The sequence below is a fragment of the Antedon bifida genome, chromosome 7 (assembly GCF_963402885.1).
Source record: "Antedon bifida chromosome 7, ecAntBifi1.1, whole genome shotgun sequence".
Lineage (NCBI taxonomy): Eukaryota > Metazoa > Echinodermata > Crinoidea > Comatulida > Antedonidae > Antedon > Antedon bifida.
The window spans coordinates 2530743-2556351 of NC_136232.1; the positions used below are offsets into that span (position 1 = coordinate 2530743).

The 25609-nt window shown below is 31.5% G+C and overlaps 1 protein-coding gene across 2 annotated transcripts; it reads left to right on the top strand.

Annotated features, from left to right (window-relative positions):
- LOC144847543 (protein kinase C and casein kinase substrate in neurons protein 1-like) lies at window positions 1-25562 on the top strand. Of its 2 annotated transcripts, XM_078703956.1 has the most exons (11): window positions 1-120; window positions 4104-4323; window positions 5120-5322; window positions 7720-7857; window positions 11825-12051; window positions 13750-13870; window positions 14278-14420; window positions 17674-17715; window positions 20211-20264; window positions 21613-21749; window positions 22625-25562. In XM_078703956.1, exons 2-11 carry the CDS (start codon window positions 4110-4112, stop codon window positions 22729-22731), a joined length of 1386 nt encoding a protein of 461 aa, XP_078560082.1. In that variant the 5' UTR covers window positions 1-120; window positions 4104-4109; the 3' UTR covers window positions 22732-25562. The 2 variants fall into 2 exon arrangements, with proteins under 2 accessions (XP_078560082.1, XP_078560083.1); XM_078703957.1 differs by lacking the exon at window positions 17674-17715.
- The last annotated feature ends 47 nt before the right edge of the window (window positions 25563-25609 follow it).

Below are 25609 nucleotides of genomic sequence, written 5' to 3' on the forward strand. Positions count from 1 at the left end.
ATGCGGAGGCCGAAAAAAAGAGATAGCGATAGCCATATTGTGTGAAACCGCAGGGTCTGATTTCCGCTATAATAGTGGCTTACTGTCATCATTATAAACGTGTTGGACGGCAACGAAAAGGTATAATCTTAGTTCTTATTCTGAATTATTTAGGTATGATTTTAATGTTGATGTCGGTTAGTGAGAAGTGTGATGTTAGGCTTTACCAAAAGGACAGGCTTGTCGTCGTCGACGACGATGTATAGGCCTAGGCCTCTCTCTGGCTAGGCCTAGCCTACAGTAAACACTACAGTAAGCCAGCACCATAGTCCTGTGGTCGTGGAGGTCTCTTTTGGTTCACACATCACTGTGTTTGTGTGGGTTGGTATAGGCCTAGCGAAGGTTATTTGGCGCCTTATACTATATTCCAACATTTGAAGTTGTGATAATTTTGATGGCTACAGTAGTCGAGGCCTGTCTGTGTGGCATGTGATAGTTGTAGTGCATCCTTTTTTTTTTTAAATGTTTGTTGTTTACACTTTATAATTACAGTTTTAAGTTTGTTGCGGTGGCTAATTTTTAATTTGAGGAGGTAGTTCTAAATTTGTTGCTGAATAAATTTAATTGTGTAGTTTTGAATTGTTTGCGAGGCTCTTTAATTGTACGTTTTGTTCTTTAATTGTGCAATCTGTTTTTACTTTTCAGAATTTTGTTTTTACTTTTACGCTTCCTTCTTTCATTTTGCAATTACTTTTTTGTATGTTTCCATGACAGTTACAAGCCACCAGGATCTGGGGAGGGGGGGTACTAACTAAGCATATTATTTAAATATTGGTTGGAGTAGGATCCATTGTTTTAGGAGATAGTGACAATGCATGTTCATTCTTTGACAACCAAATTAAAATGTTTAATAATTACTTTTTACAGACTTCTATAGTTAATTAAAATAAAACACAACATAAACTCCGGGAGACGGATGGTTTGTGACTTTGAGGTGTCGCATTTACGGGGTATATTTTCATGGTTCTAGTAGTGCAAGCATGGGAAAGGAAGGGGTGAAGTTAGTTGTTCCTGGCCTGTCCATTGTCAAAATGTCACGATTTATTGCACAATTTTACCAGGGATTTTAGCTATACTGAATGCTAAGCCCATCGCTAAAGGGATCCTACCTTTGAATCAATGAAAAATATCAATAGCAAACCCCGTCACGAACGGTTCCCCTTTTGTCGGGAACTAGTAGAAATATTGGGCCCATCTGGCGTGGCCTTTTTCCTGTCATCTTGGTAGTTCAAGTCCATAGTATTTTTCAGTAAAACAGGTAGCGCAAGTGCCTCATGTCTCGAAGTGGCTGCTGCAACCGCCATTGTATACTCGTCTGTTACAGTGCATCCTCGTTTTAGAAATTCAATCTTATTTTATATGTACCACATACTGTTTTATCTATATATTCATTTTTTACCTCCGCTATTCATTATTTGTATACAATGCGTGTGGTAAATAAATAAAACAAACAAACTATATGGTATGTGAATGGATAATTTAATGCAAAAACATTTTTAGCTAATCTAATTTGGATTACACAGTAGGAAAAGCATTGTGTTGTGAACGACTTGCAAAATTCAGTGACTCCTTGAGTCCATATAAATGGTAATGACAAACATACAACATAATTTTACTATTTTCTACAGGTACATGTAACTGAACATGTGAAGGAACTGAATCTGAACTAACATCTTTTTTATAGTGTTTAGGTATTTAATCTGTATGTTGAGTGGACTGATAGGACAAGAATTGGATAATAGAAATTGCATAGAAAAAGCACTCACAATACAATATCTCTCTTTATTTGTTCTGGGTCAGTTGTTATCAGGTATTTGGCTGGTTTTTAGTTGACTATGATTACGAAGTATTATGTAGTTCCCAAGTTCTGTAATTTAGTAATTTAAATACTGATCATTGAAAAAAAAGAATCTGAATAAAGTTTTATTTTTGGATTTCTATAGTGATAAACGAAACACTTTATATTATTTATAATTATTAAATTAATTAAAGATTCAAATTTAAGATTTATATTTAATGCTTGTACAAATGTCTTCAGCTGCAATTTTAATGTTGTTATACTATAGAATAACCGATTTCTCAATTGATTAGTAAAATATGTTAATAAATAGTGGCGTTCACATCAAACTATAGCTATTTAATTTTAACTGGATTATCCATATGATCTTGCCATAATTTGGATGTGAATTTGGCTGATGGTTTTTTTTCTGGACAATTGAATTGTGTGATAATTAATGTGTAGCTCATTTCCAAAGATGTTTTTCACTATTGTGAATGTTTATCGTAGATGTACCCTGCTGTAAACAGCTTTTTTATGACCTTATACAGTACAGTACATCCAACACAACGTCTGATGATATCTTCCTGTCTAAAAATGTTGTAGGTGTAAAAAGGAAGCATAGAAAAACAATTGTGAAAATGTTCACATGCACTGCAGTAGGGAGATTTTTATTGCAAAGAAGTTTAAGGTTATGTCAATTCATAGTGCGCATGTGATGCGAGAAAGTTGTTTTTTCTTGCTCTATTTCTCGACACAGTTTTGGTGGTTTCTAGGTCCACGTCTGGGTGATGACCATCGAAAAAATTAATTGGTAGATCCTTAGGTCATTTCAAATAGGAAGCTCTGTCTACACTATCTAACTTTATGTGATATGCCCATATACAGTATGGACATGATGTCATATCTATATTTTTGGGCATATCACATTTTTTTTGTCAAACTAGTTTGATAGTGTAGACAGAGGTTTAGTACTACTTGATTGCTTGTGCACTTTATATCTTAATTTAATAGAGTTATGGCATTGACTTGTACTTTGGACCAATAGTAATGATTTTATGATTAGAATGTAGTAATTAGTATGGAACCAACCCAGAAAGTAAACAACAATAGCTTCTGTACAGTCAATTATAATTCTTCTTATTCTTCTTCTTTTAGGCAGGCAGGTTCAAGGGCTAAATTATTTGAAATATAAAAACTAAAATTTTATGGCAATCTCGCTACTTAGGAACCTTTAATGACTGTAGTAAATTAGACCCCTACTGTTATTTTAATCAAGTTCACGACCCAACAACAAATTACAAATGTGCCACACAAAAGAGTGTCCCCTAAATAGGTGTGTCGGTGATATTGCTTTAATTACATTCATTTCCCGTCATAAGTAAGCGTTTCCTTAATATTAATATAGGGGTGTCCACTGAATAGGCTGCAATACTGTAGGAGGGGTTAAATAAGTTGTAAATGGCTAAATTGGGCGTGTTTATCTGAACAAGGTTACAGAAAGCTACTAATAACTCTAAGTTAATGATAAACGCAGTACATAGCTGAATTATGAACGTACTAATGTTATAGTAAAGTTTCATATTGAACACTCTACATAATGAATAAAATGGTACTTGAAAATGGACGATAATATTTGCTTCTGTAATTCAAAGCTTCCTAGTGACATTTTATGCAAGTATAGATAACACAGGATTATAGAGTATTAAAAAGCAGGTCTGAAAGCTTTAGAGTGTGACCTGATGGCTTTAACGCATGGCTACAATGCTGGTATTGAACAGCTCAATCTAGTGAATGTTCCTGAAAATGCTGAGGGATGGTGAGCATGCAGTTGCTCCATGGGCGGCCTACACCAGCTTTTCTCGCCTCCTGCGGCCCGCCTCCTGCGGCCCTCCTCCTATTTTTAGTCCTGGATCCTCCACTGGCATGCATTCTATGTTGTGAATTGTAAATTTAATGTTAGCAAATCCAGGATTACAATGTTTTGTAATATCATCAGGAAAAGGAGAAAACTGGTCAACAACACTTACAGTTATTTTATACAGTGGTACTTAAGCAAGTAGAGTACTGTGTAACTTACTAATAAAAATTTAAGTGTATTAACAAAAGTGTTTCTGTTTCCTTATTTTCATAAAATAAAAAATGTTCCGCTTAGTGTTACCACTCGTCTGTGTAAATTGGCCTTAATACCAAGTTATTACAATAGTGTTTATTTTTTTTCCAAGAAATTTATATGAATTGTAATTTTAACCCAAATTTCTATTTTTTTCCTATTTTTATATTCTAGTAAAAGATGTCAGAACAAGGGTACGAGGACCAAATAATTGAGGATGGAAAGAGTTTCTGGGAACTGGGACAATACAAGCGAACGGTAAAAAGGATAGATGATGGCCACAGACTTTGTAATGACCTAGTTATGATGCTGAATGAGAGGAGTGAACTGGAAAAGAAATATGCAAAGAGTTTACGTAACTGGTCTAAAAAATGGAGTGATCTTATTGAAAAAGGTTGGTAAAACTGAATTGATTAGGAGGTTTATAGAATGAAATTACATTAAAACCCCTATTAAGGGGACACCTTTGGTACTCAACAAAGTTTCCCCTTAATAATAGAAATAGTGATGTCCCCTGAATAGGATGGGTTGTACTATAGTGTTGAAACATATATACATAAATGATGATGGTGTTTGTGGAGAGGCTCCCACCTTAGGGCATAGTTCATGGACTATACCATTTGTGGAGAGGGGTGTTCAATGAAAATTTTTTACTTTTGAAGTTATATCTCGCTCTTCAAGCAGAAAGGGCTATTGTTGTTTAATCCAGGTAAACAAGCACTCGTACAGTAGGCTACTAACACCACTGTTGGTTTGTGTAATATTTCCCTTCGTTTGCGGGAAAGTTTCCCCTAAAGAAAGGTTCTACTGTATGCAATGAAAATGTGCATATTTTCCACATTGTTTTCTGTTTCGAAAACTGAACCCCACCCCCAAATTTGGTGTCATTTTCATGTAAAATTACACTTGTCAATTATTATAGACCTATCCACTATATTTTGAGACTTTACATTGTAAGCCTGTCTTCCAACCATGGCTCAATTTCCATTTGGTTATTGATTGAAACTTTGAACTTTGAGTTTAATATATAGTGTTGCAACTAATTATTTATTATTATTTAACCTTATTAGTTATTTATGAATTTATAAACGGTTTAAAAATAAACATACGTATTATAAGTGTGATAAACCTTTCAAGTAAACACAAGGCGGATAAACTATATTTTATCTTTCAAAATTTGTTTTTTCTAGGTCCGGAATATGGTACAACAAAGTCTGCGTGGAAGGCGGTTCTTACGGAATCTGATCGTAAGTGTGATCTACATCTAGATATAGGAAGTAAGCTAATACAGGATGTACAGCAAAGCATCAAGGCATGGCAGAAGGAGAACTACCATAAAAAGATGATGAACGGATTTAAGGAAACCATTGAAGCTGATGAAGCTTTTAGAAAAGTAAGTAGTGGCACAATAGCTGGGTGGTCTTGCTTACCAATATGAGGGTGGTGGGTTCAAATCATGGCTGTGAAATGCCCTGTAATTAGTTGTTGTATTTTATTGTAAAGCATTGAAGCTGATGAAGCTTTTAGAAAAGTAAGTAGTGGCACAGTAACTGGGTGGTCTTGCTTACCAATATGAGGGTAGTGGGTTCAAATCATGACTGTGAATCAAAACACAGTATCACTATTAGGACTACTATTCATAAGCCATTTAATAATAACACTTAATGTCAAATGCCCTGTAATTAGTTTGTCAGCATGTGGCGCAGTGTTTTGGATGTTGGATTACTGATCATGGTTCGATCCAAAAAAATGACCAGGGTAATAATCTATATAAGAATGAACTATTATTATTGTATTTTATTGTTTTCTCACACACACTCTTTAACAAAATATTTTACATATTTGATGATCATATTTGATGTAGCTGCTGAATGTGACCTAATATTAATAACAAGACTAGAAAGAAATCATGGTTTAGTTTCATTTCATGGAACTTATTAAGTATGCATAATGTTACAGTACAATAGATTCCTTTCACACACCATCAATCATTAAGAGGACACTATGAATATACTGTATGTGAAACCTATACACTGTGGTCAAAGGTTAATCCCTATTCAGATGACACTTCTTTTAAGGAGTTGATTCCCTAAGTTGTTCGACTGTATTGGATCTGCATTGATTATGTTGGGCTTTAATGATGACGAAGCCTTTATTAGATCTGAACTACTGTAGCTATTCTTATTATTTCTATTGTCTATTATTGTATTTCTTTGTCTGCATTTAATTAAATATTATTATACATTACATTTCAATTTAATTTCTCGTTGGTACATAGATACTGTATATTGTAATTTAACTTTTACATTCAATATAGATCAATAACAAGCTCTAAATCCTTCACATTAACCATTTCTTAAATTGATTACTTTACAAGCTGAATGTAATGTTGGGCAATATGGACATAATCTTGGTTGAGGTCAACTAACAGTAAATTATTTCAAAAAGATTTGGAGAATAACCCCTAGGAAATGCCTTAATATGCTAAGCTCTGTCTACACTATCAAACTTTATCTGATAAAAAAATGTGATGTGCCCATATATGGACATAATGATGTCATATTACTATCAAATTTTGTAGCACACCTATAATTTTCAAAAGACAAGGCCTGCATGTCAAGACCATGTTTGTACGTGCAATTTTAAGAGGAAGCATCTAGCTTAGGCCTAGACTAAACAAAGACCAAAACAAAAACATAGCCACATAAAAATCGATGTACCTTTTAGCCTTAACAAAAACCCTGAATAGTAAAGTCCTGTGCAACCAGCAAATTGGAATAATTTAAAATTTTAAAATATCTCCGATTCCTACAGTATTAGATTGGTTACATTGTATATACAATAATAATATACTAAATTTAGAAAACAGTATTAAAAAGCATTACATCTTTAATTTGTCATGAATAGGTTTAAAGTTTTCGCTAAGCTGTTTGTTTATCCTTGCTTTAAGCCTGTTCATTCTGAATAGCTGCTTCGTCAAGATGAAGAGTAGAATTAAAAAAGCTTTAAAACGCTTCGAGTTCACTGCCTCGTACGGTAGTGTGATCCTCTCAAACATCAACAACCGCAGTCGCAATTTATAATACCTAAAGTGCTTAAATTATTACTTGTTAATATCTGTGCTTAAAGATTTATATCATATAGCGCATATTCTGGAAACAATTTGATAAAAATAATAACGCAGCTAAAATTGAGTAGATATGAGAGCGTTTCATATTATTATTATCCACTTTCCACTGTCACATGTAGATTATTTGTGTACTGTACATCCGATTATAAAGTATGAATTCACTATAAATGATAACAAAAATAACAGTGTGTTTATAAGATGTGTAAAAATAAAAAGATGTTGATTATTTTTTTTAAAAGGGGTTACTAAAGGCCAACTCTGACAGCATCGTACGACGAGGCCCGACGAAGCGTTTTGACTTGATTGGGGTAGTTTTTAGGTCGTCGGGTGAACTTTGAACATGCTTCTCCCGACAAGATGGTTCGTCGTACGATGCTGTCTGAGTTGGCCTTAAGGATTCGAACACATGCTCTTCGGAAATTGTACTTGTAGTATTTGAAATATGACTATCTTTGCTTCTAGTTTCTACAGTATAATCTTTTATATTTATATAGTATATAGTAAATTATAGATTTATCATAAATTTAATCATTCATTAACTATATGAAACTAACATGTTTACTGTATATATTATTATTATTACATGGTGCGTTAACAAAGATAACCAAACTGGTAATGTATAAAGTATAACACTATAATTGTACTATTCCTTTTTTTCAGGCACAAAAGCCTTGGGCAAAGCTTTTCAATAGAGTACAACAAACTAAGAAAGCATACCATGTTGCTTGTAAACAAGAACACTCTGCATCAAACCTAGAGAAGAATGCGGCTGAGGATACCAACATGTCACCTGACCAGGTTTGTGACAATTACAGTAGTACTACTCATTTGGGACAATACAATACAATACTTTATTCTGTCCAATATACATGAAATACATGGAAAATTGATTGGTTTCAGTGTTAATAAATAATTAAATGTACAATAAGTTAACTATACAAAATTGACCATTCATACTTTGATCACACATTACTGGTCATTGAACGTCCTAATGGCTAACAGGAAAAAACTGTTTAATGACCTATTTGTTTTGGTAGATATAGATTTATAGCGTCGACCGCTCTGCATTAATGAGAATAACTCGTTACCAGGATGCGAATTAAGGGGAAATATTAACACTACAGGTAACCCCTATTCATAGAACATCCCTATTAAAGCTGTGTGGGTCCTGAAGTTTAACCATATATTTTATAAAAGAAATCATTATTAGGTGATCATTTAGAATAAAATGATCACCTATTGTTATTGTATAAAATCTTTATTATTTTTTTTCTTTTTATTGTTTCTGTACACTATTTTGTGTAACAATTATCTCAAAAAGTTTAATGTCAATGATTACAAAAATTTCAGAATATCTTTCAAATAATATAACTTAATCCTAATAAGCTTTCCAGCGTGATCACTCATCCGTGACGACATTTATACGCCATTTTCCGAAATCACATTATCAATCATATCTCCATAATTCATTATCACATATTAATGAAATTCAGTACACGTAAACTTCAGATCAAGGGTAAAATATTAGCAAATAAAAACGCACGCGCACGTAGGTTCATGCGCGTGATATCGCGCGTTAAAAATTTAAAACGCTCAAAATTAAGTTTTGATCAATTTAGAGCATGAATTAGGCCATTTGCGTGTTTCAAAAAATTACTGCGCAAAAATGCGTTTTTGCGCGTGCGATACTTAAAAAGCGTAAAAATATGAATTTTTTTTACAAATCTCATTCTACTCACCATCCTTAGTACATTCACCAAATTTGAGTCAGTTCCGACTTAAAATAACGCTATACGAGCACGTTAAAAATGACAAAATGCGCACATTAATTTTACAAAAGTTCTGAAAATGGTGAAAAATATGTCTTTTTTAAAATGAAAATAATTCTTCAGAATGCAAGATGACCCCCGATTTTTTTAACTTATTCTGGAAGCCATTGAGTTGTAGATATGAATTCATGTACACATTTTACGTACAAAATGTTTTGACGTCATCAAATGGCCACTTGAATTTAAAAATTAGGATTTGTTATCTTTTTGTGTAGATTATCACATTCAACAGAGCGCATCTTGGTTATGTGTGCTCGAATTTCGCACAACTTTCAGTATGTGCTTGCTTAATTAATTATCTTTATCATGAGTTGACACTATCTTCATTTTAATGACGTCATCACGCGTAAAAACTTGAATAACGTAGGCCGTGTAATTTCACCTTCGCAGTAAATTTGAATATCTTACAGCTCTTCAGAATTGAAGGTTACCTTGATGATTATAATTTATTATGAAAGCTGATGAAATGTAGATATTAATTCATATAAAAATTAAGCCTATCGGATGTTGTGACGTTAACATATGGCCAGTTGAAGTGAAAAAGTAGTTTTTTTCATATTTTTCGTCAAAGTTATACACAATTCAAAGAGCGCGCACAGCGCTTCTACGTGCCAAATTTTTTTCCAAATCTTATATTTTTTTGCTCAATTAATTATCTTTCGAAATTGTCATCTTAAAGTTTAGTTTGATAACGTCATCATGCCAAAAAATTAGAACATGTGTGTCCCGTAATTTCACCTATGCTACACTGTATATAGATATACAGTATATACTGTACATATTGTATATGGCATATAGGCACAACTCAGCACTATAAGCATATATAATAGGATGGCATACATCAACATTTTCCGATCGTATGTTAACGTACGTGCATGTTTAAAAAAAATTAATTTCAGTAAAATGATAAAAATGATCACCTATAATTCGTCAAAGTGACGAATTAAATTCTAGTTTTTGTTTGTTTTTTTATGGAAGTGAATAACTTTATTGAAACTCCAAAATTGAAACAAGGAGGAATATTATACACTACAGCTAACCCTTAATCAGCGAACATCCCTATTAAAGGTGTGTGGGTCCTGAAGTAAAACTGTATATTTTATAAATGAAATCATTTGTGTTTGTTTTTCTATGGAAGTGAATAACTTTATTGAAACTCCAAATCAGCCTATCAAAGGCTGATTTTTATTTATCTTAATTTTTCCAGTTTTTGGTGGACAATACTGTACATCTTATAATTAAGCTAACTTTTAACTTTATGAAATTAATATTTTATGTTACATAAAATGTTAATATCTTGTGGCGTTAAATTTTATGGCATTTTCGCAATATATATATATAAATTATTATTAGTTTACTACTGTACGTAAAGCATTCACATTGAAAAATAACAGTACACACATATTTATGAATATATCCATTATTAAATACATTAAAGACTACCTACGTAACAATGTTAATTCCTATGTTGGACAGAGGCATAGATAAATTGACTTTTTTCACTAAATGGATGTATACCTGACATCAAGTGACATTTGTCTTTCCGCTAAGCCACTTCAAGTCATTCGTAATTTAGGACTTAGCATCAAAGATTAATATTTTAAATGTTAAAACCCACTCAACATAGTATCATTCACCTAAGTAGGTTTAGATAGGAATTTATTAGAGCCTAAACCGACAAAAGATTATTTTGGAAAGATACAGAAAGTAGAGAAATCTTATGCACATGTTTTTATAGTATATTTTGGTTTGTTTGTCTGAATCGAGCAGAGTTCCTCGGAGGCTGGAGTTAACCAGCAAATTTGCAGGGTACACACCGGTCCTTTGGTATTGTGTTGTGACATAGAACTCTATGCAAATCATGTTAATAATATGCAAACTGTTATCCAGTGCCAGTTTTCGTGAGCTGCTATTCTAGATTCATGGATGATTCGGTTTTCTGGTGCCAGCAGCTCGTTCATTACAAATTTTGTAAACACATGATAATTTAACAACTCTCTTTCGATAGCGCAATGATTATATCAGATTTAGTTTAATGTTTATTTTGCGTATAATAAAATATTATAATAATAGAAAGCAGAATTCTCTGTAATTGGTTGATGTTGTAAAACTACGGGTCATGGCCTATGTTTATTACACCCAGTGAACCCCTCCCTTGGGACATCCCTATTCACGAACATCCTATTCACGAACATCCCAATTAAGAGGACACTTTCCCATGAAACGCACAAGTGGCAATGTACAGTATGCTGCACCACTGCTAACCATTATTGATGATTATTGTAATTCAATCATAATGATTTCATTCAACTTTATAATGATGTTTTATGAGTTTCATTTCAAACTATTATATAAACAAAGCATTAAACAGATATGAGATCATTGTTGATGTTAAAAAATTGAAACACGTCTGACCTTCAATACATTTCACCTGTCTAGCTATACAGTGAGAACAGTTACAATCGAATGTATCATCAATTTCCTGCTGCACAGTGCATACAACATGTTTCCATTGGTTACGCTGTGCTAAAACATTATTAACAAAACTCTCATTGTGAAAATAGTATTCATTCCACTGGCCCAAATACAATAATTGATAATAATACATATAATTAAATTAATATTAGTATGGGTATCTCTAGCAGAAGTCTTGATTATTAAAAAAATTTTTCATATTCTTATCTCTACTGTTTAAAGATTAAAAATATTGTCCACCTTGTTTATTAATATGCCATATTTTAATGTCACATTCATTATTCAAAATTAATCTGAAAAAAATTATTTACCTAATAAAACCATAACTTTATTTACATAAAATAGTTATCCGAAAGCCCATTCGTTTTTCATGTTTTTGGAAATAAAACATAATTATTTCTTTTTCTCTTAGTTAAATACTGTAATATAACAATACAATTTTACTCTAAAATACTTTTCAGGTGAAAAAACTACAAGACAAGGTTGAGAAGTGTAGACATGAATGCGAGAAAACCAAAGATAAATACACGAAGGCACTGGAAGACATCACGGGAATGAACGCACGTTATATGGAAGACATGAATATGCATTTTGACAAGACGCAACAGTTTGAACAAAAACGACTGGATTTCTTTAAGGAAACACTGCTACAGCTACACCAAGTACTTGATCTTTCACAAAATCAACAGTAAGCTTATTATGTTATCTTATACCCCTACAGTGTCCCCACAAAATGGAGTAAGAGCAGTTTTCTGTTTGGGCTCATGCCTATTACTTGCTCCTGGCAAGATGAATTGTAAAATGTACTTTATTAACTTTTGCCGAATAAATATTATTATTATTATTAAAATGTAAGAGGGTTGTACTCTTGAATAGTGGTTGACTGTATAGTGTTAAAACCCTTTGCCCTTGTTTGTTTTACAGGAAAATGCTGTGTCCCTTGATAGGAATTTCCCAAAGTAAGATTTCTAATTTGTACTGTATTAAAAATAAATCCATTTTCCCAGAAACAGAAATTGGACATGTACATACAGATCTTATATTTTTCAATATTATTTTCTGTTGCATTCAAAATTCTGTGAGGAAAACTGTAGCATTTAAACAAGTTATTTTATGATGCAGTTCTACATAGTGATTATTTCCAAATACTTGATCTTTCACAAAATAAAGCATCAGCAAAAAGCTATCTGATATTATAAATTACATTACAGTATCTGTTTTGAAACAAATCCACTTTCTTAGAAACATAAATGGGACATATACTATTGTACTATATAAAATATATACAATTATCTTGTTTGATAAACTTTCCAATTGTATTATGTGTTTTTAAATTCTTGTGATAAAGAAGAACTTTTATATTAGGATAGGATGCAGTTCTGCATATTTTATATATTTTTACCAGGCAATAAGTATTGACACTGACATAGTGATTATTATTTTTAAACTTTACCATTAAACAGTACATTTTCTAACAAAAAGATATAATTGTATTACGTATCATGTTTAAACTATTTAAATATTTTATATCAGGATGCAGTTCTGCATATTTTATACTATTACTCAGGCAATAAGTATTCTCACTGACATAGTGATTATTATTTTTAAACTTTAAATAGTACATTTTCTAAGTAACAATATATTATTGTATTGCGTATAATGTTTAAACTATTTAAACTATTTGCAATATCAAAATAACAAAAGGCAAGGTGCATATTGTGACTTGTATAAGCCTATTCTATGTTAATACAGTTCAGGAACTTTGAATTAGATCGCAAATACAGATAACAATGAAAGGAAATTAGAATAAAGAATAGTAAGTAAAAAACGATAAAAGAAACTTGTCACACACTCATAACTCGGTCCTTAATATAATATTTTGTTATCAACCAGACCACTAGACCTTGTGTTGTTATAGCTAGGTACATGTGATATTTTACACTTAAGGCCAATTTACATAGATGAGCGGTAAGAACAGCAATAAGACTATAGAAATTAGAATCATGTTATTCCTTATGATCATTTACACACAACTCGGAGCGGATGGGCGGTTTCTGCTACGCGGTTTTTCCGCTTTTTCTGCTCATCTGTGTAAATTGACCTTTACCCTAGTAGGCACAAACCTGTATGGGTCTTCAAACTTCTAGATGTGCTAGTATTAGATTAAGCCATGTACTTAATAATTTAAGATACTCATTAATTAATGAACTATACAGTGTAATTTAAAATATCGTACCTACCATCATTGTTTGTGCTCTGCATTTTTCTTTTAGTTTATATTTTGATCTAATGTGAACTTTGACATTTGATTAATATCGCAGATGTTTAACAGTAAATTTATAAACTTATGTATTTATAACAAAAATGTTATTTTATCTTTTTGTAGATTTACTCAAGTTTATTCAAACTTTGTTACAACGGTACAAAATGCTGACTCGGACAAGGATCTCAAATGGTGGAAGAACACAAACGGATCGGGCATGCCCATGAACTGGCCTACATTTGAGGTAATCTTGTTGCTTGAATAACGGGCTACTTAATAATTTGTATTGAATTTCACACATTTTGTGTGAAAACTAGCAATAATTTAAAACCTATACTGTTAAACAACATTTCAGAACATTAATAATAGTATTAGTTTGATCTAAATGTAATTGAATAAGATATATTCATTTCCTTATCAAATTCTCTAAATAATCGTAAACTTTGTAACAGTATACAAAAAATGAAATTAATTTAAAAACGTTTTTCAACACATTTACAATACATGTACTGGGATGCATAACTGAAAATGAAATTAAATAAAAAACATTTTTCAACACAATTACAATACATGTACTAGGATGCATAACTGAAAATTAAATTACAAATTAATAAAATTGAGAAAAATGTTGTAACAAAACCATTTCAATAGGAATATTCTGAAGATTTATCACGAGCGATCACTTCAAAGAAATCGAAAGGAAACGTGAGCGGGGTCGGAGATAAGGGCGTGGCAATATCCTCGTACCGATCGACATCAGAGTATTCAAATCAAGATTATAACACGATGAGCAGGTTTGTCATTTTACTTAACTTTCATTTGTTTTGTTTACATTTGTTTATTAACCATTCTTTTGTTTGTTTTTTTAGTTAATTATTTGTTTTTAATCTGAGTTATTGAGTCGTTTGTTGAGTTTACTTTGTTTTAAATAGTCATCAGTTAGGTTTGTTTTTGTTTCATTTTCGCTTACGTATTTTGTTTTTGAGAATGTTAATGTTAATCTTTTTTCAATAATTAGTTTTTGTTGTTGTTTATAAGTCTATTTGGTGTTTTTATAATTTATTAATTGTTTGTCTACTTTCTTGTATTTTGTTAGTACTTTTGTTTGGTTTTGATTGTTACTGTATTGTAGAAGTTAGTGGCCAAGTGTCGTCTAGTCAAACTGTATTGTTCTGAGGTCCCTAATGATCAGCTTCGGCTGGACGGACCACCCTCGTAAAACATTGTTGAAATAAATAAATTCAATTTAGAAGAAACAATATTAGTGATTTATAAAGCCCTGCTCAAAAACTCCCTCAAAACCATTGACCATAAATGAATAAAGACTTCTTTTGTTTGATATTTAAAATATATAAATGTATGAGAAATAATTCTTGTTCATGTTTTATTTAAGTTTGTTGTAATTATTGTTTAAATAATTTTAGGTATAAAAAGAAACTACATAAAAGGTATATTTGACTTCATAGCTGCAGCAAAAAACGAAGAAAAAAACACAATTTTCCATAAATTGATTTTTTCCCCTGATAATTTACTTTCTATGTTTTAGTTTGAAACAGAAATCTATAAATTTAAATATTGCAATGCATTTCTAGAATAACCATAATTTAGAATTTTGTTTTCTGCAATTACAGCTTTCTTATGAATAGAGAAAAATGTTTTTATATATTTCCTTTTTTTATGAAGTATAGCTGTATTGTTAATTATTAAGAAAATGCAAAATTAGAGTAATTTTTTTGCCAACATATTGTTTAGTTTCATTACACAATAAACCCCTATTAAGGAACATCTGGTATAATAGGGGTGTCCTAAAGAAAATATTCTACCATAGTTGAATGTGTTAACACCATATTATATTATTGCTCATCATTTTTAAATATTAATTTCTTGGTAACTGTGTATTAATATTGCTATACCTATCAGTATATGCAATTATAGATTTTATTTGCATATGTGTGCTATTAAAATAATTTATTTTCTAAACAAATAAGACTTCAGAGAAAGAAATTATTTAATATGCAAACATTGTTTGATATTTATCATTGTTGAATGAAAAATATGCTGTTTGCATTTAAAAAACAAATTTTATACTGCTTTAACAAAAATAACACTGTAGCATAACATATGTAAATACATATCTATGAATTCTTCTGTGTTGGTTACTAACAAGAGCTTATAGCTCTGAGAACCTTTTAAATATTTATCACAGATTTACTGGCGTCTATAGGCAGAGGGTGACCTTTAACCCCTATGATTCTGTAGAGTGAGTGTAATATTCACATAGTATAATGGTTTTTCTTTTCTTTCTTTTTTTGCATGCTTTATTTTTAGACAATTTATACTATTTCATTTGATTCCTCTGGCTATATCTTACTAGCTTTACAAAACAAATAGAAGCTATATAGTTTTTCCATTTCATTTTGCTTTATTTGATATACACTCTCCCAAAATCAGACTTTTCTTTGGTCTAAAAAGTTCCAAATTATTTGAGGTAATTTTTCAAAAATTAAGATATTTATTACAGAGGCTACTTAGATAGTACAAAAGTACACAATAATATGTTTTGTAAAAAATAAAATAAAAACAGCCAGTATTTCTAACATTACTTAATAACCTTAAATGAATTATTATTTGCATTATAATACCAAGATACTGGCAACCAGAATGGCAAAATTCTAAAAGTAAACTCATAAACATTTTTTAAAGGATAACTAACAAGAACATTTTGCAATATACAATTTAAATCTATTTTGAATGGACTCTTCAGAAAAGTAACATTTTGTTCTAGCCCCCGAGTGTCTGGTATTGAAAGAGTGCCTCATTCTTCTATTACAACTTACTACAGGAGAACCCCTATTAAGGGGACATTTTTCGGATGCCTGAAAGGAACGTCCCCAGAATAGGGATGTCCCAAAGGAGGGGTTCTACTGTAGAATAAATTGGTGGTGTTTATTTTCTTAGTTTACAGTACTGACGTGAATGAGCTTTCCTTTTTAAATTTGAAACAATTTTTTAAGCATCCAGTTCAAATACTATTTATACAAGAATTGTTCAACTCATAAATCACAACTTTTCATAAATATAATATCCCATATTGACTACTGAGTGCTTTGTTGGAATAAGGCTGGATGCTTATTCGTCCAGTAAAGCAATCAAAATTATTGCTTGCTATTAAAAAATGAATAAATATAGAATTTGATTAGAAGCTTAGTTAATTTTAATTTAGTTAGTTCCATCAAGGCAATCTAACCACATAATGCTGAGCTCTGGATATCAAAGGGTTTATCTGAGGCTGCGACACGATCAGTTCCACGCCCATTAACAGACACTGCACACCACTGAGAATATGTACATATTGCAGTACTGTTGGTATTTTTCGCAGCCACACATAAGATCAAAGAACTGTTACGAGTTCCTATCTTGGCAAGGCGAGCTCAGTGTCCTGTTGTTAGATTGCCTTGGTTCCATCAGATATTTCTCTGATTTTAATAGAAAATCATTTCTCATGAGTATAAAAGCAAAATTAGTTTAGAAAAATGTTAATGCGGAATATATTATATGTTACTTATGAATTTATCAGTATGTAAATATTCCAGAAATGCAAGTATAAAGAAAAGAAAAGCATGTAGAGGTATTTAACAATTTAGTAGTAGCTTAGGTATTCAAACGAGTAGTTTGAATAGCTACAATTATCATCAGCTAGGTAGTCAACTCTCGCTTTTGCTGAATTTTTCTTAGAAACATTTACAAATGATCATTTGATATTTATTTACTTTCTTTTGTGTTTTTCTTGAGCTTTTTCATTTAGGTGTTTTTCATTTACTTTTCTCAAACAGTGGCATTCCCAGCTGTATATTCCTCGTGAGAGATTTTCCAAAAAAAAGGGGTATGGGCTGATCAAAATCACTTTAAAGGGGGTTATATGTCAGAGGTCAAGCTTTGCCCTTATCAGCTGGTACTGCCACTGTTTGTATCTTCATTATTGTTTATTTTATATCTTATTGTCATTGTAAATTGATCATGAAATTCATTCATTGCACCAATATATAGGAATAATGGGGAAGTAGAAAATCAGGTTTACACTTCATACAGGTGAGTCGGTGTGTTACATGCTGTGTCGTCTGTCGCTTTGTTTTTTTTCATTGTTGGTTGGTTATCATGAGTGCAGGTTAACTAATCCATTATATTAGCACGGCCATTTTACTTGTATCATCATTCTTTAATCAAGCTATATGTGGCGGAGGTTTTGATTTTAGGATTGCGCACTGGTAAAGTTAGATCTAGAATTGGATGTTGTACTGAGTATAGCAACATCTTACAAAATACAGTCAAATCTCAAAACTGGACACAGAAAATCGATAACTTTTGCAAACAAGGCCTTTCTTTTTCCCGCTAATTCTTTCATTTTGAAATGCACATTTCAGTAAAGTTAAGCTAGCCCTGGTTTTCAGAATGTTGACCGAATTTTTCTCAATCCCATCAGATGTCATGCAGACTTTAGTTTAATCTGGTTGCTTATTATTTCAATTATGAAATGATAATGGAAACGTATACGGTATACCTACCTCAATAACTTTTATCTTATTCAATACTATTACATCATTGTCAAAGTATATTGAAAACAATCATTTAAGTCATATTAACACATCTATTTTAAAAAATAATTCTATTGTGGTGCTTTTTCAAATTTTAAATTCAGCCAAAAATAATTATATATTCAAAACCAAGACTTCCTTGGCTACAGACCGATAATAATACAGTTCAATGTAAATTTTATTCAATTCATTGAAACTAGATATGGCATGGGTATTGCAGTACCGTATATTCATTATTGTGCAAAAGATTTTGTTTAATTGATTGAATAAGAGTATAAACCCTCTTCTATCGCCCTGCTTTTTTATCTATTTCACTGAAACTTTGTTTATAAGTGTAATAGATTTATTCTAAATGTCAAGTATTTGAATTAAATGTGAATACTTGACAAAGTAACATTAATAACATTCAGGTACTATTTATATACTGACATTCTTTTCTTAATACATACAAGTATTCTGTTTTGAGTTTTCTGAATACAGTAGAACCGTATATAACGGGTTTTACCGTATTTGCATATATTTTCAGATTATAGTAGAACCCTTATAAAGAGACACCTTCAGGACCTGACAAAGTGTCCCCTTAATAGTGGGGTCCCTTAAATATGGGTTGGCTGTAGTATTAAAAACATATAGCTTCTTGTTCATTTTAATGGGAAGTGTCCCTTTAATAGGTTTGTCCCAATGGAGGGAGGGGTTCAATTGTATCTGTATATATTTTCAGAATACAGTAGAACCCCTATTAAGTGGACACCTTCAGGACCCAGCAAAGTGTCTCCTTAATAGGGATGTCGCTAGGGGTAGCTGTAGGCTCCTTTCTTGTTCGTTTTACATCGTAGAAAAGTGTCCCTTAATAGGGATGTCGCTAGGGGTAGCTGTAGGCGCCTTCCTTGTTCGTTTACACCGTAGAAAAGTGTCCCTTAATAGGGATGTCGCTAGGGGTAGCTGTAGGCTCCTTTCTTGTTCGTTTTACACTGTAGAAAAGTGTCCCTTAATAGTGTTGTCCCAATATAGGGGTTCTACTGTCTTTTGAGATTACTAACCAGTATATTGGTAGTTTAACAAGTGTGTTATTTACATTTTTGAAGTGTCAATCAAGCATATTATTATATTATTAATTATTACTTTCTATGCTTTTCAGATTACAGTAGAACTCCTATCAGGACACAGCAAAGTGTCCCCTTAATAGAAATGTTCCCTTGAATAGGGGTGGCTGTAGTGTTATAAAATACATTCCTTGTTCGTTTGTTACACTGTAGGAAAGTGTCCCAATATAGGGGTTCTACTGTATTTTGAGATTATTAGTTTAACAAGTGTGTTATTTACATTTTTGCAGTGTCAATCATGCATATTATATTATTATTACTTTCTATGCTTAACTCTTGATTTGCTGTGTTCATTGTGTGCTTTTTGTGGATAAATAACGTAAACATTATAAACATGGTTGCAGTGATGTCATTGGTTGTGGGAAATTGATATTTAATATTACTTTTTATTAGCTTTTACGTAATATATACAGATTGTAATAAAATGACTAACTATAACAATCAAATATTTGCTGTTAGAAAGACTATTTCATCATAATAATCATTATGTAACTGTAATTGGAGTAGTATAGGGGAAACAAGTGAAAATCCTTGGATAACAAATATTGTATACTTGTACACTCATAAATAATTCAATAAGTATATTGAATTGATTTATTAATATTTACTATAGAAGAAGTTACAATGTACTCCAGTAAACACAATGCATACTTGTCTGTAAACCGAGTTTGTAAATACACAACTAGATTAAAACATTAAATTCATATTTTATAGCAAAAGGTTACTTTTAGAATAGGTCTTGTGATTTTGACATCTATATAGTCATATGATTTGCTTATGATAATTTTATATTATATCGTTATATATTTATTATGTCACATCCTCTTTAGTCATATTAATCTGATTATTTTTTTATATTTATTTTATTATAATGGATTTTGTTTTTCAGTACTCAATCGGGATATTCTGGCGACCAGGATCCATCGGCCTACAATAATTATGGGTAAGATTCACAAAGGTGCAATTTAAACTTCAAATACCATGTTAAATGATTCTGGTGGAAGAACAAGTCTTCTCGGATAAGGACTATAAACCGTATGGTCCAGTGTACACATCTACAGTAGCTCATGTGCACTTTAAAGAATCTAGTACTTCTTTCGAGACGAGTAGGGGGTTACCCCGGTGTACTAGTACACACACAGCCACTGATCATAACTGGGCCCTCTGGGAGACCAGTCTTTGACTGAAGAGGTCACCCAGTATATAATAAATAATACAAAACTCTGTCTGTGGAGAGCATCTCAATATTCCCTAGTATTACCATTGTCATACATTATCTGTTTTGAATTTTCAACACTTCCTGTTCTGTCATGTTATTTAATGTACATTTCAAATTTTGAATTTTAGCTGTGCACGTGAACACCACATGTTCTTATATATTTCTTGTAGCCCTATTCATTAATTGTATAAGCTTTCATAGGACAATAATATGATATGGAAAACAGCACTAAAGCTGGTTTTCCACTAGGCGAATTTATTCCATTCTTTAAATTTTCATAAACTTTTCGTGACATGAAAAATGTGCAACAAATCACATTCAAGAATGTTTGATTCACGCGAATGTATATGCCTAGTGGAAAACATGCTTAATGTAATACCGAAAAAAGGTTAAATAATTTAAGAATCTCTCCCCCAACATCCAACCCCCCACCAGTTGTTGAATCACTCCAAGAATGTGGCCTGTGTTCAGATAAATGCAAATTAGTTTAAGAAATTATTCTAATTTGAGACCACAATCTTAAAATGTCTATGTAAGTTTAAGTACCTTTGTTATTTGATACAGGCTCAATATACCCTGTTAAAACCAAGATAAATGAAATTACACAACACTTTTGAATGTAATTTGTACTTGTTTATAATGTACACAATAAAACTGTTAACACAACGATATTAATTAATTGTTTTGGAAATTTCTGGTAGAAACTACACAACATTGCCACCCAAATGTTTATAAAATAAAGAATATACCATATTGCATTATTCATTATCCTTGTAACTTCATACAAACGTTTCCATTTTGCATTTCCTCATAAATATTAAGAGCCTTACACATCTCAATTTACGCTACACTTAATACTATCAATTTACTACCTTGAACAATGAAAACTGTGTACGGTAGTTTAATCATGTTTAATTAAACATGTCTGGAAGTAATAAACAAGTATGAGTTGTTCTAGTTCGGCATTTGTGCCAAAAATCTAAAAACAAATCATAATTTTATTCTTGTAAAATCTTGAGTTGATGATTAATTAACTAATTTGTTTTTTTTTGTTTTTTTTTCTTTATGCTAGTTCTGATCCTGATGGAGGAAATCCATTCGATGATGAAGATCATGAAGATCACGATGAGATGAATGGAGAAGGAATTCAGGTGAGGGCGCTGTATGATTACACAGGAGCTGAATCGGACGAACTTACATTCAATCAAGGTATGCCTTTTTTGTAATTTTAACACATTCACAAATCTGACCTCTGTGTCTGTGACAGGACTGAATCTAGGTCAATGGTAATCAGGTTAACCACCAAGATTTTATGTTAAGCTCTGTCTACACTATCAAACTTTATGTGACGACCAAATGTGATGTGCCCATATATGGACACGATGTCATATCACTACCATATATGGGCACATCAAACTAGTTTGATAGTGTAGACAAAGCTTTAGACCAAGTTTATGTTTAAATTGTAGAATTAATATTTTGTCTTTTGATATCTTTTGAGGAATGAGATTACGGCAAATATGACAGAATGAGTTTATAAACAACATTGCCATTTATGAATTATAAATAACCTGTGAATGAATACTGTAATAACATAACTTTATAAATATTTGATTCAAGTACATGTGAAATAATTATGAGCTTTCAAATTTCAATGATTTTTTATTAATATTGATATGATTTAAGTTTATTTTTAATAAAAAGATAAATTTATTGCATTATAATTTTTGAGAAATATCTTATTCTATTTATAGTATATTATGTCTTAACATCCCATTACTGTTATTCAATTATCTTACCCAAGCATACAATCAATATGACTCAATATGATTCGAACCCATGCCTTTCACATGCTAGTCTGATCCCCTTACTATTACGCCATACCACTTTAAATACAGCACGAGATATCCCAGATGGTCTCTCATCTAAGTTCCACCAGGCCCAATATTGCTTAACTTTGGTGATCTGACGAGAAATGTTGTTTCAACATGATATTTCCGTATATAGTAGATACCTGTATATAATAAATTCTATACTGTACATAGGCCTATATATACTATTGTACTTCTTGTATTTATTTACAGGTGATATTATCATAAAGTTAGAAGACGAAGATGAGCAGGGTTGGTGTAAAGGTCGTATACACGGTCACGTCGGTCTTTACCCGGCAAGTTATGGGGAATCGATTTAGAACTGACAGTGATAAGTAGATATGTTGCACTTTGTATTAACACAAAGCAAAGTAACAAACTTAAACAGATCCCCAGATAATATGGAGCTTTTGAATTTGTGATGGATGCACGACAGCATGGAAAGTTCACCAACTGTGTTATAACATATCATACATATGCTCAGTTGTGTTTTTAAACTGAGATTAAACCGACGAATACATTACCTTATATGTATCCACAGTTTGTTTCGTGTATTGTTGTGTTGTGCTACCGTTACAAAGTAAAAGCTAACTTCTAACATTTTATATTCCTTCACTCAATTTCTTCAATAATAATTTACCTTTTATAATCTTACTAAAATCGTGTTTGTACATTTTATGTATCTTTTTTCACCTCACTGGCTTATCATACGTCAAGCATACATTAAACAAACGTGTTGTATAATAAAAGTATATAAATTGGACATAACTTTTTTTTCATTTATTGATATTAATTAAATAATATTGATTATGATTTCATCTATATGTATTTGCAAATAATATGTTTTAAGTGATGACAAATTCAGAAGAAAAATATTTTATTTAAATTCATGTTCATTATAATGTTAATGCCAGTTTTCCTAAAATTGTCCCATGGTTTGTTTTTATTACCTGAAATTGTTTATATATTACAAAAGTTTAAGCTTTCAGCAAGATAGGTTAATAAAGATCGAATATTTTTATAAAAACCATAAAAAAATTATTATTTAATAAGAAAATGTATAATTGGTGTAAAACAGATGACAGATGAACAGAAACATAATGTAATGGAAAGTGGTTGTATAAATAATTTGAATGTCTGTTAGTTATTAAAATGAAATATAGTTAGTTAAGTTATATATTGGTACGTTGTACACTATTGGATGTGTTCTTCTAAGCTGTATATTTTAATAATTTTAAGCCTGTTATTAGCGGTTGTTGTGCGTGAAAAGCTCCCGGAAAAGTTTCAGTTTCAGGCCATGTGATCTAATTTCTCAAAGTTTCAGTTTTTAGGAATTCTGTTAAAAATCAGAGAGATGATTGATAGTTTGGAGGGAAAGTGAATATATTATACACGTTTCTTAAGCTCTGTCTACACTATCAAAGTTTATGTGACAAAAAAAGTGATGTGCCCATATATGGACACGATGATGTCATATTTTTCACATTTTTTTTTGTCAAACTAGTTTGATAGAGTAGACAACACACTGTTAACTATAACCAAAACAGATAGAGAGGATCCTTTTCTGTTGGCCAATGAGAGTTTGTTTTTGTTGTATTTTATATATATGGTCATAAGTACATATTGTTTAATAGGTAAATTTAGCAGTATATTATTTGAAATAGAAAATTGTACAATGGTTGGTATTCTAAACCTCTCTTGAAATGGTGATTTTCTTTATATATGTAGCAGTATACAGTAGTTGATATTATTAAGTCTGTAGCTAGCATTGTAAAGGCTTGTGTTGAGACCAAAGGTTTCAATTATTCTATCTTTGTGTATAGGTCATGTTTACTGGCTTGGCTGTCTTCCCTTTATGTACACTGTTAACATTTACCCATGCATAGGTAATTTGTAGATGTTGATTTAGCTAATGGCTGGGTCTGGTTACCATAGACATGGATTGGGCAGGCCTTGTTCATGTGCGTAGAGGATTAACATATTCACTGCCAACGGCTATGATACTAAAGCTTTGTCTACACTATCAAACTTTATGTGACAAAAAAAAAAGTGCTATGCCCATATATGGACATGATGATGTCATATCACTACCATATTTGGCCTTATCACTACCATATACTTCATTTTTTGACTCATGACTTTCAAGAAATTTATTTGTAGTAATGTATCTGTAATACCTCTATTCAGTGAAAGAGTTCAGTTTGGCAGTGAAGATGTTAATCTCATTTCAAAATAGGTTTTATGTTCTGATTTAATACTTAAATAACAATAATTATTTATAATTTTTAGATATGTAAAATAATAGCTGGTCGTATGTATTTATGGGGGTAACTAAGCTGATATATTTTTAGGTATAAAAGTAAGATTTATATTGACCTCTTTTCTTTTTTTCCGAGATTGAAATGTTTGTCAGTAAGATAGCTATGTGTAGCATCAGGTATTTGGTAAAAACAAGTATGTACCATTCTTTTAAAATTGGTACTAGAGTAAAGTAGAGTTATTGTGAGAATTTAAGAAGGTTTAATTGAAAGAGCCTACACCTTGTATTATATTTAAGTACAGTAAATTATTGCTGACGGAATGCTGACCCACCTAGGATATTAGTACTGAGGTTTCTCTGGATAGATAAATAAGGAATTTGGAAAATTGCAAAGAATGGACAGAAGACAGAGGGACTTATCAATAGCACTACAGAGCACACAAGATATACCAAATCACTAGAAAAAAAATTTATACACCCACATTGGTGTTGTGAAAGCTTCTGTAACTACACCAAATTCAAATAATGTAATGTTCTGCCTTAAAAGCATTATGTATACTATGAACAAGGGTAATTTAAACAAAAATTAGATTAGAGTTTTGAAATATTAAAATTTAACTGGCTTAATATAAAACCAGTGTACAAAATACATTTGGTACTTGCAACCTAACCTTATAATTATGCATACATTCATTTTTTCATTTGTGTTTATATACTGCAATACATGCTAACAAAATTCTATTACACTTTTTCCATCAGTTTGAAAGTACTGTTCTGTTACATAACTTTTAACCCAACTATGGCACGCTACAGTAATTTGTAACACCACTGATGACTTCAAATAAAGATTGTAATATACTTTGTCAGCATCTGTTGCAGTACACAACTAATTAAAAAATAATGATTTTGAATTGAGATTTTTGTGAATGAGAACATGT